This window comes from Oryctolagus cuniculus, chromosome 12, assembly GCF_051225735.1.
Source record: "Oryctolagus cuniculus isolate XC-2025 breed Fujian yellow rabbit chromosome 12, ASM5122573v1, whole genome shotgun sequence".
In the NCBI taxonomy this organism is placed as follows: Eukaryota; Metazoa; Chordata; class Mammalia; order Lagomorpha; family Leporidae; genus Oryctolagus; species Oryctolagus cuniculus.
The window spans coordinates 90544717-90560937 of record NC_142878.1 but is presented as its reverse complement, the minus strand read 5'-3'; the positions used below and the strand labels follow the sequence as shown (position 1 = coordinate 90560937).

The window sequence follows — 16221 nt, the reverse complement described above, 5'->3', positions numbered from 1 at the left end:
TGAAACTTGTCTATCAAGACCCCTTTTCAAATGAAAAGAGCATTTAGTTCTCCCAGACATAGAGTAAAACTGAAACCAAATTATTTAGATTTGGGAATATTCAAGGTCTATCCACTTTTGGCACAACTGCTAGAGGAAAAACAAGGGTTACTACAGAATAACTCACACAGATTTCCCTATTAACTGCAGTTCCCAGTGATACTAAGCTCCCTAACGGGGTGTTAGGGCCACAGAGGAGGCATCCACGCCGGAATGATCCCAAGGCTCACTTGCACCATCACAACCCTCTCGTTTCCATGGCGCGGGCCCTCTTAACGAGGGCTTCGCTATTGAAAATTGATGTCTTCCTTTAGTCCCATTGTCAAGTGGATAGCAGATGTCCATGAAAATCAATAAAATTATGAGAATTGATCACTGGGTTAATTCCTATTAAAACGGTTATAACCACTTTATGGCCTGATGGGTGTGGGGAGGTGGAAGTACCAGGAACACACACAATTGAAGTGGTTCGTGTTAACTACCACTCTCTCTTGGTCCTGGGAGTGAAAAAGCTTTTATTTTTCTTTCACACCCTGCCCCCGCCCCAGACATGTTTACATCCTGAATCACAGCAGAGGAAGCAACACTAACACAACTCACCCCCTTCCAGAATCTACACACTGCACCTCAGCACCCTAGAACAAGTGTGGACTCCTCATCCCTACCCCCCCCCCCAACACACATGCATGTGGGGACCATGCCATTATGCTCCGGAAAACAGAGTGGACTGGTTTTAAAGAAAAGTCTGGTTTCTGATTCCATTTCAATACTACAAGTACCTTGAAGAACAGAATTCAAACTTCTCTTGTCAAAATCTAAAGAGACAGCCTCTTTAAAATTCAGAATGCCTAGGATACTAAAACCACCCTCGGAAGAAAGCTGCCCTCCGAGACAGAGATGAGGTTTAGTTGAAGACATCCTTTTTTTCCCGCTTCTTCCCCACACCTTTTTGTTTTTTAAATCCTTCTTTTAATCACATCTTCTGTGTATGCTGTGGCACTCCCCAAACCTACAAGAAGCTAGGATGAGCAGATGTGTAGAACTACATGGGACTGAGGACCACGAGCCTGAAGCTGCTCAGTCATAGTCGCTTTCTCACCTAACAGTTTGCTCCAAATGAATTCCGACATTTGGGGACCATTAAAACCAACAAGAGGAGGGTCCTTTCAGAACATTCAGTAGTCACCTGATTCTTCTCTCGTGTGTTCTGTTAATAGGCTGGGGGACTATTTTTGATGCTTTCACCCAATGCCTTAAAAATCTCAATTTCTCTTTAAAAATTTTTTTTAGCTATTGTTAATTTTAAATTTATAAAACAAAAAATCATGACGTAGTACCACAATGAGTTCCTCTATGCACTTCACTCTGTTTCCCTGTTAATATCTAGTGTCTCTGCCACAATTAATGCACCACACCCAGACTTCCCTAATTTTTTAATCCAAAAAACTTTCATCCCTCAGATCCTTCCTAGCCTCTCTAGTAATCAACTTTCTATGTTCCATTTGAATTTTTTTCTTTAAATTTTAGCTTTCACATATAAGGGAGAAAGAGGGATATTTGTGTTTCTGTATCTGGCTTATTTTACTCAACATGGTGTCTTCCAATTCCATTCATTTTTCTGAAAATGACAGGATTTCATTTTGACAGCTGAAGAGCATTCCATCGCATATACACCACGTTTTCTTTAACCATTTATCTGATGATGGACAAGCTGTTTGATTCCAAGTGTTGGCTACTATGAACAGTACTGCTATAAACATGGTAGATTCAATGCGTTCACGTCTTCAGGGCATATACCCAGTAGTGAGATTGCTGGATTATATGGCAGTTCTATTTCTCGGTCTTAAAGAAATGTCCCTACTGTTTGCCAGGGTGGTTGCAGTAATCTAAAGAGCGTAAGGGTTCCCCTAGCTCCACATCCTCTCTAGCACCTGCTGCTCTCTGACTGCTGGACAGCAGCCATTCTGACTGCGTGCCAGGTTTCACTTTCCAGGTCTGTGAAACCATCCCACCAGGAGCAGGGTATGAAGGCCCTGAAAGTTAATATAAGCAAGGATGCAACTGTGCAGAAACTGAAGGCTTTGCAGCAACTGGAGTTAAGTATGACAAATCAGACTCTGTCATTTTCAAATATTATGAAATATCTTTTTACATGTTTGGTAAATGTGATTCACAAAAATACAATGAACGTAATGGAGGGAGAAAACAAGAAAAACAACATTTATAAAGCAGTCATCATTTTGACTACTAAACATATCAGCTGGCTTAAATATCAGATCATGTAAAAAAACAAGGTACCCAGAGAGCCCAACCACCACTCCAAATTAAGACCGAGCTCATAAGTCTGCACATACCTCGATGCAAAATCTTTAAACTCCACAAATAGGTAAGGCCTTTAACAACCTGAATTTAGGAAAGAGAAAAAGTAAAATTATCATTTTTTAGAGGGAATATTCCACATTTAAATGTACTAACCACAATTCTTACATTAAAATTCTGTCAACAATAAGCATTTCTCCATCAGTTCCCAATTTGGTGGGGACATAAAATGCAGAGATACAGTTTCCTTTTTTGAGTGAGCTCATAATATTCTCAAGATCAGTCACACCAAGTGTATATCAAACAACAAGTACGTGTGTATCAAATGACCTGGAACTGTATACACACTCACCTCTTCTTAAAAATTTTACTTCAAAATAGTTTTAAATTTACAAAACAAAAGTTGTGAGGCAGAAATACAAAACACCCCCATAGCCCTCGCCCCACTTCCCTGTATCGGCTTATTTGTCACGACTGAGGAACCACACACTCTGACTTCCGAACGACCCTGGGAGCAGGCGAGGAGAGGGCAGTGGAAAAGCACAGACTTCTCTCTTTGTTTTCATTTCCTGCTCTTCTGTGTGTAAGCTTTTGTTAAGTCATGACGTATATGACCACAGAGAGAAATTTCTAAAAAGTCAGCAAACTAGTGAATGAAATGAGGCTCTTCTTGCCGATTGCCAGGAAGCTCGGCCAAGGTGCTGAGCCTTGAGACGGCATTCAGGCAAGGTGAAGGTGTACCATCAGTGTTCTCTTCAGACACCAAGGCCCTGGGAGACCCAGAGAGATGCAGAGTGACAACCAAACAGTGTCTGATCCCACACAGGATGCTGGGCCAGGAATGCTGCTGCCTTTGGTCCACAAATGACGTTACTGCACAACTGGAAAAATCTGAATAGGAAATAATATTGTGTCCACACTGATTTCTTTTTCAATGTGACTGTTAGGAAATACACACCTAAAGTATTTAGGGGTTAAGACCATCTCTGTGTCTTAGGGGGAAATGATGGCTTTTTAATCACATGTGTTAAACTGCTACTGGGTGGGAATTCTTTGTATTATTTTCACGAACACCGTAAGTTTGAAACAATTTACTCTAAGTGTACTTTCAAAGCAGGAGGCTGGGTGTGGTTCCTAAATTGTGACCCACTTCATACTAATACCAGACAGTAATGGTAATGGGGAAGCGGGAGGTGGGGTATGAAACTCTGAACTGCTGCTTCATAATTTCTGTTTTGTAAGCTTCACTCTGTCCTGATTTGTTAAAAAGTTTAAAAAACAAAGCTCCTCCTTCCCATTTTTTAAATGAATTGGAACAGCAAAGAATGACGTTGATGAAGACAGCCCTCACGAGCGGGCTGCCTGCTGCTCACCACGTGCACACCACGTGCAGGCAAGGAGGAGGGAACACAAGGAGAAAACGTCAGGAACTGCTGGCGCTTTCTCCATCCACAGCCCGAGTTAGGAATAACTGGTCAAATGAGATGTGGAAAAAAAGGTGTTTTCAAGACCCTAAGCACACTGTGGTTCCAGGTATCACCCTCTACTGGAAAATTTAGTCAGTGGTTTTCATGAAGATCTTTCAAACTATTTGAATACAAACTGTTACCAAAGACGCAGCAACCGCTGACCCTAGATGCACGTGCATATGAGCTCATCACCTTCAACACTGTTCATAATTATACATCACTCACAGCGAGAAAACCATCATTACGCAAAATGCTTCACAAGAATTTAAAAGTGCCAATCACTACAGAAGGTTTTAGGTGAGGAGGGACAAGAACAAGAAAACCTATTACTACGAGAAGTCGCTGAGTGGTTTACACATCTTAAAATGGTGACAGGGGGACTGGGGCCACATACGCCAGGGCTGCAGATGACCCAGGACAACGGTAACAGAAGTGCAAAGGGAGAAAACCAATTTCCGAATACTGAAGATCTAGAAGAGAGTCTCCCTGAATGAATGCCCAGCAGAAGTGATCGCAGGGTAATTCTTCAAGCGGGGCTGGGTGGGCCCCGCAAATACTTGCTGACATGGTATGATCAACTCCCCATTGTGTTTGTCTATCATAGGAGAACAGGACACACTTTTATAACATGTGATTTCTTCCAGGGTTTGCAACACTGGCATTGCAATAAAACACTTGTGTTCTGGAGGGTAAGACATAAAAAACAAAGGGTCAGAATACTACTGATAATCTTATACAGGACACAAGAGAACAAAAAATTTCTTCAAATGTTTATAAAAATAACATCAATTTGAATAGTAGGAGGTCATCTTACTCAGCATGGAAGTTACTTTTTTGTTAAGAGTTATTTATTTATTTATTGGAAAGTTAGAATTACAGAGAGACAGACAGAGATCTTCCATCCATGGGTTCACTCCTTAGGTGGCTGTAACAAGCCAGGGCTGGGCCATGAACTAGGAGCTTCTTCCTAGTCTCCTACATGGGTGGCAGGGGCCCAAACCAAGCTTGGGTCATTTTCTGCCCCTTTTCCCAGGCCATTATCAGGGTGCTGGATCAGAATTGGAGCAGCTGGGACACAAACCAGCACCATATGGGATGCCAGCATCAGAGGCAGCAGCTTTAGCAGCCACACCCTAACACCAGCCCCCAGAAGTAATCTTATGCGTTCTGAGGAAGTAGGGTTAAACATCTCCACTTAGAATCTTATTTGCATATTATAAAATGCCCACTAAATATTTATGAAAGATGGTTAACCACTAAAACTAGTTCCACAGGAAATACACAAGGGGAAGGCAATCCAATATATTTAGATTGCCAGATAGAAAAAAAAATAGAACAAATACTGATTATATGGTATTTGTTAGAATGACAAATTTTGTTAAGGATTAATAAAGAATGTACTATTCTTCCAACTTTACAGGCTATATTTTCCTCTAGGAACCTACAAATATTAGCATTCGAGGAAACTGGAAATGTATCCGTGGAGAAACTAGAGGGCATTATTGGTATGCAGGAGGCTCGGGTTCAAGATGACGACCTGACAAAGCCTTGACACAGAGTACTTCTATCTGCTGCCAATCCCTCAGTCCTCGACAGGTCCAGCGTACATCCCTTCCGTGACAACGTCAATCACCGTCAGCACTCAAAATGCAGGACACAGGGCCACTGCTCCAGAGATGAGAGCAAAACGCAGGCGTGTCAGGAAGCAGGAAGAGGCAGACAGACACTCCTCTTTCCAGCTTCTGGTGGACGGGGATGAAAATCACGGAGCGTGTCCGACGGCTGCAGTCTTTACACGGATTTCTTTGGGGAAAAACACTCTGGGGTTGCCGCTGGGGCGTGCTGGGTTCTAACGCTGCCTGAGATAAGGCCTGGCATATGAGTGCTGGTTGGAGTCCTGGCTGCTCTGCTGCTAATCCAGCTCCCTGCTAATGTGCCTGGAATACTGGGGCTCCTGCCACCACACAGGAGACCTGGATCAGTGTCAGGCTCCCGGCTTCCACCTGGCCCAGCCCTCGCGTTGCAGGCATCTGGGGAGCAAATCAGCAGATGGACGATCTCTCCCTTTCCTTCTCTCTCTCTCTGCCTTTCAAATAAATAAAAATAAATCTTAAAAAAAAAAAAAGAAACAAAAGGTCTCTTGTCATACAGCAAGAAATGCCTAAATGTGGTTAAAGACACAGTAAGAATATAAAGCAAACATATGTTTCACTCCATGATTCTCTCATTTCTACTTCTCTCTCTCTCTCTCTCTCTAAACCAGGCCTCCCATTCACTCCTCCTCCCATTTTTTTCTCATTCTCCGAGGAAAAGAGAGTGAAAGGATAAGGGATCTGGAAGCAGGTAGCCATGTTCTCAGGTCAGTGCTGACCACCTGGACCCTACCTCCGCCACGCTCCCTGGCTTTCCAAGCATCACGCTGCCTGGGGTGAAGCACGTTCGGGAACCCACGCTTCAGAGGGCTGCTTGAAGACTCAATGACCACCACTCGTTCACAGAGCGCGCAGCAGGGACAGGCACAGGAAGTGTTCACGCATCCCCAGGTCCCTCCTCTTCCCCTCTGCTCCTAGCTAGAGCACCACACGCCTTCAAGGGCTCCCTGAGGAAGCTCAGGAGCAGGATGCTGGTGGTGCCTTCTGAGAGCTGTATGAGAAATAACCAAGGAGACTGGAAACCCAACGAGACTGCAGAGACACTGACTTAACAACCGTGACCTAGAACCCACTAATCTGCCAGTCTAACTGTGACTGAAACAAACCACCTAGTGCCAGGTGTCAGCCAGGTGCCAATCTGGGGACCCTCGGCTACAACAAAGTTTGCAGCCTATTCAAATTTCTCTTTCTCTCTCTTCCAAGGTATCATGCAACTTAATCTCTAGCAGAGTCTGTTGAAAATGGCAAAGAAAGAGCAAAATTATTAGAAGTAATTTTTATTACTATGACCTTATAAGTCACAAAGGCTGGCAAAACTGGATATATTTAAGATTTTTTTCAAAAAAGCAAAAATCCCAACGAAGAAATCTAAGTACAAATGAACAATACTTTAGACTAGCACTTGCTTGACTGCTTCTCGCTGAAGTAATTTCTGTCATATTTTCCATTACTCCCCAGGCAAACCCTGTACTTGAGGCTGCACTGTTTTCTGCGGACTCCATCAGCCTCAGAGTCTTCCAGCCCCGCCCACCAGAACTGAGACCCAGTGGCCTCGTGTGTCCTTGTGTGTGTGCCCTGCTTAGAAGGGAGGCCAAGATTTCTACTTTTTTGCCCAGTTCAATAGGCAATGGGGTATACAGAACTTATATACTTTTTTCTTCCCCAATTGGCATCCTTGCCTTTTTTTTTTGCCCTTTATTATCCGCGCTATTAAACTTTAGAGCTAAGAACTGCCAAAAGCCACAAAGCATCCACCCCTCTCTTCGAGATTAAAAGAGGAAATGAAACATTTTTATTTTCATCTAAAATCGTGCTTTAGGTACTCAGACTTCATACTGAACTAATCCACCTACTTGTAGATGAGAAGCTGCTTAGCAGCGGTAGCATCAGAAAAGAAAGTTCTCATCACCCTGGGCAGTTCACACTAATAATTAGAAAGAAAAAAGGGAAGCTGGGAATTACAATGAACTGCGACTGAGGAAGCGTCCACGTTGGATTAAAGGATTTGGCTGTCAGTCTGCTGTACGACGAGTGTGGAAATCAGCCACTTAATTACGTGGTCCACGGCATACACGCTTTGTTCTGCATTCGCCCACTGCAGCTATCAGAGAGCCGTTAGTTTAGCAAGTGTTTACTATCACACCACCCTGTGGCTTCTCTTAGACACTGGCTGGCCTACCCTCCTCCAAATTTGAAATCTGCAGCTTACATAGTAATGTCAGGTTAGCTGGTACATTTCAGCAGTTTATTTGTCAAAGCAGAATACAGGAAAACTGCTTTTAATCACAAGCAGAATAACTCCTAGGGGCAACTGAGGAAAAAAACTAAACACCAAGAATAGAAAACTGTGAAAATCTTCAAGAACTCAGAAGCATTTCTGCATAGGCTGTTTTAATAATTCTCACTTCCTAAGCATTTTCTAATCCTATCATCTGTAACAATAAAATGTCCAAAAAAGCCAGTTTCTTTTTGAAGAATCTGGAAATTTTACTTGTCAGTAGGAACACCAAGGTCCCTGCAAAACCATGACAGCAGAACAGGGCAGAGCACCTAGAAGACGAAGAACGCCAGGTGACCACATTGTGGGTCTATGATAGACAAAAGTGATCAAAGCACTGGGAAGTAAGAAACTGGATTGGGATTAAAGAAAAAGAAGCATCCTGAAGATAGAGAAAGAACAGGCTTGAGCAGAGGGCTAGATCACCCAGACTGCCTACCCTGAAGCAAATACTTACTGCGACTGCAATTCTTCCAAGGACATGTTCTGGAATTTTCCTATATACATCCAAAGATCCCCCTGTAGAGACAAATACCTTGTTACTATGAATGAAAACACCACACAGTGCACTGCGCTCCTTCTTAGTGTGTTCACTGTAAGAATCCACTTTCCCATCATGTGTAGGATAAAATGGGAGTTCAAGTCCAACTTTATTTAAGACACAGCATATTTCCAGATGCAGTACAATTGGACACTTCCATCTTATTTCCAAGCATACAGTCAACTGTATGAAAAAATGGAAGGCAAACAGTCAAGGGCTGCCTAAGAATGTACGTAAATTTAAACACATACACGAGACTCCAGAGATCAACATGACAACCACATTTAGGCATCTGCCTGGGTACCAGTTTTCTCAAATGTAAACCAAAGCCCTATCTTGAAATTTTCACATTGGCCAAACCAAACCGGTAGATGTAAGGTCCAAAATACACATAAAAACTAAAAAAGTATAGATAGCAACGTTCATGGTGTCTGAATGACTGTTATTCTGCAACTTAGGTGCCAAGACAAGCAATCGATCTATTCCAAATGTTTTTCTGGAACTTCTCTTTTGATACCACTTTGAAAGCTACATGATGAGGTAAAAAAACCCACAGTCTCATGATTTCATCACCTCTCTCTCAGTCAGATGATAGTCACTGACAGAATTCAGCAAACCAAACCCACCGAATTGTGAGCATAATTGAGGCAGGAGCCATTATTTTGTTTTTCATTTTCATTCATCTAGAAATTAGCACAGCAGATGTTTAATAAATACCTGTCGGACAAATGAATGAATGAGCTGAAATTACCATGGATTTCACCAGATCGGTGTGGCTGCTCTGAAGAGGTTTCAAAGGAGCAGACCTCAGGCCTGCCCTAGCAACAACAGCGTCACTGGCAGAAAGGAGGTCTCCTGGGTAACCATTCTGAAGAACTGAACACTCACTTTAAGTATAAATTTGTGTATGTTTAGAAAATTGGAATCTCACACAAGTGGCCTAAGAATCTCAGGAACAGAGTGTTTGAAAAGACTGTATGAGAGTTTTTTTGTTTTTTTTGTTTTGTTTTGTTTTTTGACAGGCAGAGTAGACAGAGAGAGAGAAAGACAGAGAGAAAGGTCTTCCTTCCATTGGTTCACTCCCCAAATGGCCGCTACAGCCCGCGTGCTGCGCCGATCCGAAGCCAGGAGCCAGGTGCTTCTTCCTGGTCTCCCATGTGGGTACAGGGCCCAAGCACTTGGGCCATCCTCCACTGCACTCCCGGGCCACAGCAGAGAGCTGAACTGGAAGAGGAGCAACCGGGACAGAATCTGGCGCCCCAACCGGGACTAGAACCCGGTGTGCCGGCACCACAGGCGGAGGATTAGCCTATTAAGCCGCGGCGCCGGCCGTATGAGAGCTATTTTTAAAAAATATTTATTTATTTATTTGAAAGCGTTACAGAGACAGAGAGAGGGAGAATGAGAGAGAAAAGAGAGAGAGAGATCTATCTGCTGGTTCACTCCCCTGATGGCCGCCATCAGCCTAGGCTCGGTCAAGCCAAAGCCAGGAGCCAGGAGCTTCATTCAGGCCTCCCATGGGGGTGGCAGAGGGCCAAGCACTTGGGCCATCTTCTGCTGCTTTCCTCTGGCCATTAGCAGGGAGCTGGATCAGAAGTGGAGCAGCCAGAACTCAAACTGGCACACATATGGGATGCAGGCGGCAGTTTTGCCTGCTACAACACTGGCCCCGATATGAGAACTTTTTCAATACCTTGAAATAAACTTTAGGATTCCAATCAAGGTGTACCGCTTTCTTTTTCATAAAGAAACTGTCCAGGATATTTGAGAAACATTTTTCCCATCAGAGGCTAAACACTGCTATTTACCACCTTACCACAGGTGTTTATAAGAGTGCCTCACAAGGCCCCAGTATGGAGCGTGCCATTCTTTTGAAATGCTGTAAGTCTATTCTGAAAACGTCAGGATTTTTACACCAAGTTTTCCTAAAGAGAAAAATGGAATCATTCTTCTCTGAAAAACAAACAAAAAAGCTATACATGCATATACGAAGCCACTGGCTCTGTGGTTTTCCTGATCCAAGCAGAGAGGAGGAAACAATCGCTCTCTCAGGTCACTTCTGCCTGCATTTCCAGAGTGGGACAAGAATCTGGGAAACCACAGTGTGACTCAGCTTACGCTTTCTCCTGCGCGCTCCTGGAGAGAGACCGAAAAACCACACTCCTGCAATGAGCTGAAACACTCTCACCAACTAAGATTTTTATTACAGACGCAGAGAAGGTGAAGAAAAAACATTTGTGCCCTCATGGATCTTTCCGAGAAACTGGCAGTTGCAAGGATGAACACTGTCAGGAGCGACGTTTACATGTGGGTGTCTGGAAGACTGAAAAGGCACATCACGGGACCAACTACTTAGGAGTCGAAAGCCCACCCACATGTACCTGTAAGCAGTCTTAAGAGGAGATTTACTTTTATGTAGGAGATAAATCAGAGTTTGATCAGCCAGTTGGGCAATGGTTTCAACAAGCCAAACCAAAACGACAAAGATTACCTTATGACCATCATCAGATGAAGCCAAAGGGAATCCCACTTTGAGGTAGTTTACTTCTTTTGTTTCTGTAAATATCGCTTTAAAACGTCACTTTTCTTAGCCATTCTTACAAATGTTTACATCTCTGGCTCTGTATCATCAGAATCATCCTGTCATTTTCATGTTCAATAGCGATTAAAAAAAAAAAAAGGCTGTAGCTGATCTACTCAGAATTAAGTCTGTACTGAGCTCCACGAGTTCTCTTTGCAATTCAGTAACTCCTATCAGGCTCAAAATGGCAGAGGGATTTGGTGTAATAAAAATTACTAGATAAAAATCTAGTTTTGCTCTCATTTCTAAACTATAAGTCTATCCAAACAAGCAATTCTTAGATCTACCAACTTATCAAACAGTGGGGCTGGGAATAACACTAATGATGAGTCCCGTGATTATCTGACAGATGGGGGAAACTCACTCAGGAGATGTGTTCCAGCCATGCCCATGAGTCGGCTGATGGCAGAGCTCAGGGAAGACCCAAGCATTTGAACTCCAAAGAGCAGAAAAGCTATCTCACATAGCGTGAGCGTCACATGCAAACTTTCTGCAGCCTGAAATGTCTCGCTGATTGCCATATTGTAAGACATGCATGGACACAGTTTACCCATAGCTGACACACTGGTACTCAAGGCATTTAGGAACTTACTCATCTACAGCTTGGTTGCTTTGGGTTTTTGCTCATAATTCCAAGGCCACTAGTTTGCTCTCTGTGACGTGTCACTTTCTTGTGTTCCCTAGCCATAGGTTGCTCCTAACCAGTCATTACACTGCATGTCATTATCCACCATAGGAACCAAGAGGGAGACTTTTAGCAGTTCAGCAAAAACTCATGCCAAACAACTCTTTCTCTCACTCATGCTTCTCTTGATAAATTAGGGCCATCATCTTCATGAAAGTAGGCCAAAGGACTCGGGGTAAGGCCTGTGTTTACCCTACTACAGGGTCTAAAATATTAAATAGTACCTTACGTGGAAGATACACACAAATATGTGGTAAACAATGAGAAGCAACATTACTATCATATTAGTCCCAACATTTTTTTTAAGATGACCATATACATTAACAAAATTGAAATCTGAAGCCACAAGCAAAAATTTTAGTAGGAAGTCTCTTAGCTTTCGCTAATTTGAAAATGTGAGGGGGTTTTAAAAATTTTCATGGAAAAACTGAATTAATAATATACATTTTCTATGAATTTCTGAAGCCTCCTCATATACAAAAAGCCCTTTTTTTGTTTGAAGCATATTTTTTGTGGGAGGTGAAGTGGAAAACAATTTATTCCATACATTCCTAGGGGTGGGCATTCAGGGCAGTGGTTAAGATGCCACTTGGTATGCCCACATCACATGTCAGAATGCCTAAGTTTGAGCTCTGGCTCCACTCCCAATTCCATCTCCCCGTTAAGGCACACCTTGGGAGGTGGCAGGGGATGGCTCAATTATCAGGGTCCCTGGCACCCATCTGGGAGACCCAGACTGAGTTCTGGGACTCTGGCTAGCCTCAGCTGTTGCACATTTAGGAAGTGAATCAGTAGATGGAAGATCTTTGTCTCTTTGTCTCTCTGGTTTTCAAATAAAAATAAACAAATAAAAGTTTTGAAAAACATTCACATATTCAGAGATCCTCTATTTGGGTATTTCTGAGTGTATTTAGTTTTAACTTAAAAAGAAAGCATATCACATCACTTCCCAACTTTAAACTTTCCAATGGCTTCCTAATAAAGTCTACTTGAAACTCCAACTTGCCAGGGCCCACAAGGCCTGCATGGTCGTGCCAGACTTCTCTGGCCTCTTGTCTGGCCCCAGGCAGTCTCATCATCACTCTCTGGTCACCCTGGCCTTCTTGGTGGCCCTTGATCACATCCAGCTTGCTTCTACCTTGGAGCATTTTTCTTGCTACTCTCTTGGCCTCAAAGTTCTTGCCTACGACTTCCCTGCGTTACTTCACTGACATTACAATTTCCGCGAAACTGCTACAAAAAGCCATCCCCGATAATCTTAATGATAATTTTTGATGGATTAAGGGTAGAGATTTGATCCAGTGTGGTGGACAGGAGGTAGGCCTGGTGGGAGGTCTTTGAGTCACTGGAGACATGTCCTAGGAGGGTAGTTCTTGCAAGAATGATGATTATTTGAGTTCAAATTCAGTCTAGGTTCTGTTTTATATATAAACAGAAACTGATGTACATCTCTGTACATCTGTACATCTCCAGCTATCATGTCCAAATAATAATAAAAAAAGAAAGTAGCAGCCAGCTTTGTGACACAGTGGGTTGAGCTGCTACGTGCAACGTCGGCATTCCACAGGAACACTGGTTTGAGTCTCCACTGCTCCACCTTGCATCCAGCTCCCTGCTAATGTGAATGGGAAAGCAGAGGAAGATGGCCCAAGTTGTTGGGTTCCCTCCAACCAACTGGGAGACCAGGATGGAGTCCCTGGCTCCTGGCTTTGGACTGTTGTGGCCATTTAGGGAATGAACCAGCAGATGGAAGCCCCATTCCTCTAACTCTACCATTCAAATAAATAAATAAATCTTTTTCTTTTAAAAAAGAAAGTGTAAAGAACTAAAAAAGTATAAGAAAAATGTTGACTTAAACAGAGAATATCTAACATGGGACAGAAATCATATATAACCAAGCAGAAACTCTAAAGTGGAAAAGTACATTAACCAAAATGGAAAATTCAATAGATAGGATCATCAGTATGTTTGAGAGGGCAGAAAAAAGAATCAAGGGACAGGAAGACAGGTCAATTGAGATTATCCAGTATGAGGAAAAGAAGGAAGAATAATGAAGAATAATGAATATCATTCTCAAGAGGACTACAGCACATTATCAAGCACACCTAACATATGCACAATGGGAACCTGATAAAGAGAAGAAAGGGTCAGGAAGAATATCTGAAAAGATAAGGTTAGGAAGTGGCCAAATTTGATGAACAATTTAATCTACACTTTCAAGAACCTCAATAAACTCCACATAGGATAAACTCAAAAAGGTCCGCACCTAGACACATCATCATCAAACTGTCTATAGCCAAAGACAAAAAAAGAGAATCTCGAAGGCAGCAAAACAAGTGACACATCAAATACAGGAATTCTTAAAAAGCTCAGCAGCCGGAGGCTGGCAACGTGGTACAGCAGATTAAGCCACAGCTTGTGACGCTGGCATCTCACATCAGAGCGCCAGTTCAAGTCCTGGCTGCTCTGCTTCCAATCCAGCTTCCTGCTAATGTGACTGGGAAGCAGCAGAAGACAGCCTAACTCTGTGGGCCCCTACCACCCACGTGGGAGGCCAGGATGGAGTTCCTGTCTCCTGGCTTTGGCCCGACCCTGACCTGGCTGTTGTGGCCATTTGGGGACCAGAGTGAACCATGGCTGGAGGATCTCTGTCGCCTTTCTTTGAGTCTCTCCCTCTCTCTGTCACTATGCCTTTCAGGTACAATAAATAAAAAGATGTGTTTAAAAAGCCAATAGGTGGGGCTGACACTGTGGCGTAGTGGGCTAAGCCTCTGCCTGCAACATTGGAACCCATACAGGTGCCGGTTCTAGTTCTGGCTGCTCTCTTCTGATCCAGCTCTCTACTATGGCCTGGAAAAGCAGTGGAAGATGGCCCAAGAGGGAGACCCAGAGGAGGCTCCTGGCTCCTGGCTCCTGGCTTTGGATTGGCTCAGCTCCGGCTGTGTGGCCGTCTAGGCAGTGAACCAGCAGATGGAAGACTTTCCTCTCTGTCTCTCCCTCTGTCTGTCTGTAACTCTACCTCTCAAATAAATAAATAAAATCTTAAAAAAAAAAAACCCACAGCTGACTATTAGTAAGAAACTATGGATGTTAGGGGTTATAGAATGATATATTCAGGCTGGCGCCGCGGCTCACTAAGCTAATCCTCTGCCTGCGGCGCCGGCACCCTGGGTTCTAGTCCCAGTTGGGGCACCAGATTCTGTCCCGGTTGCTCTTCTTCCAGTACAGCTCTCTGCTGTGGCCCGGGAAGGCAGTGGAGGATGGCCCAAGTGCTTGGGCCCTGCACCTGCATGGGAGAGCAGGAGGAGGCACCTGGCTCCTGGCTTCAGATCAGCGCAACGCCAGCCATAGCAGCCATTTGAGGGTGAACCAACAGAAGGAAGACCTTTCTCTCTCTCTCTCACTGTCTAACTCTGCCAGTCAAAAATAAATAAATAAATAAAGCAGAAATGCTAAGAAAAAAAAGAATGATATATTCAAATGGCTGAACAAAAAAGACTATCAATCAAAAATTTTAAGTCAATAAAATTATTCTAAAAACACATCCCCAGATAAACAAAAACAGAGACTTCTTCATTAGCTGACCTACCCTACAAGAAATAAAAGGTACTCTTTCAGCATCAAACTCAGTAACTCAAATTCATATGAAGGGATGGAAAGTACTGGTGAAAGTAACTGCATTACTAAATTGCTTTTTCTCTTGATTAAAAAGGCAACTTCATAAAGCAATAATTAGAAATCTGTGTTAGACACACAATATGTAAGTGTGTAATTACATAGTTTAAACAACACAAAGGAAGGAAGAAGGAATGGCTCCACAGTGGAGTAGTTTTTGTATACTATTAAAATGAAGTTGTTATTAACTTGAAGCAAACTATTACAAGTTAAGATGTTAACTGTAATTCTTAGAGCAACTACTAATACTACAACTGGTAAAAATATAGTAAAAGAAAACACACAGAAGTTGAAATGGCACATTGACTGGAAAGTAGCTAGGAGCAAATGGTTTGTGCCACAGTTAAGATACTGCTTCAGACTACCTGTATGGCATATCCAAGAGCCTGGGCCTGAGCCTCAGCTCCGCTCGAAATTCCAACTTCCTGCCAATGTGTACCGTGGAGGCTGCAGGTACTTGGGTCCATGCCACTCACATGGGAGACCAGAATTGAGTTCTCACCTCCTGGCTTCAGACTGGCCCAGCCTCAGATGTTATAGGTATCTAGCAAGTGAACTAGCAGATGGGAGATCACTCACTCTCTTAGCTTTTCAAATAAATAAAATAAATCCTCAAAAGAAAATATGCATTCAACAGGTAAGAAAATAGCAACAGAGGAATAGAGGAACATAAAAGATGATTTAACACTTTTAGAAGAAAACAGTGAGATGGTAGATATAAATCTTGTCAGTAATTATATTAAATGTAAATGTAAATGACTTAAGCACTCTAATTAAGTATGAGATTGGCAGACTGGATTTTGAGAAATGATCTAAGTATACGCTTCCTTCCGACAAGATTCAAATTCAAAGACCCAAGTAGGATGAAGATAAACAATGAAAAATGATACAATGTGCATGCAGAACCAACAGAGACAGGGGCGTGGCTACACTAACATTAGACAAATATAGTTACTAAAAACAAACATTTTCTAAAAACAAA

The 16221-nt window shown here is 42.8% G+C and overlaps 1 protein-coding gene across 9 annotated transcripts in view; it reads right to left on the bottom strand.

Annotated features, from left to right (window-relative positions):
- MAP2K5 (mitogen-activated protein kinase kinase 5) overlaps positions 1–16221 on the bottom strand; it is a 270153-nt gene that overhangs the window by 145429 nt on the left and 108503 nt on the right. For all 9 annotated transcript variants that reach the window (XM_089310609.1, XM_089310612.1, XM_051821809.3 and 6 more), the window contains 2 exons: positions 8215–8276; positions 2394–2442 (listed from right to left, as the gene is read on the bottom strand). In XM_089310609.1, the coding sequence (XP_089166735.1) occupies positions 2394–2442; positions 8215–8276 (111 nt within the window). The remainder of the gene's footprint in view (positions 1–2393; positions 2443–8214; positions 8277–16221) is intronic.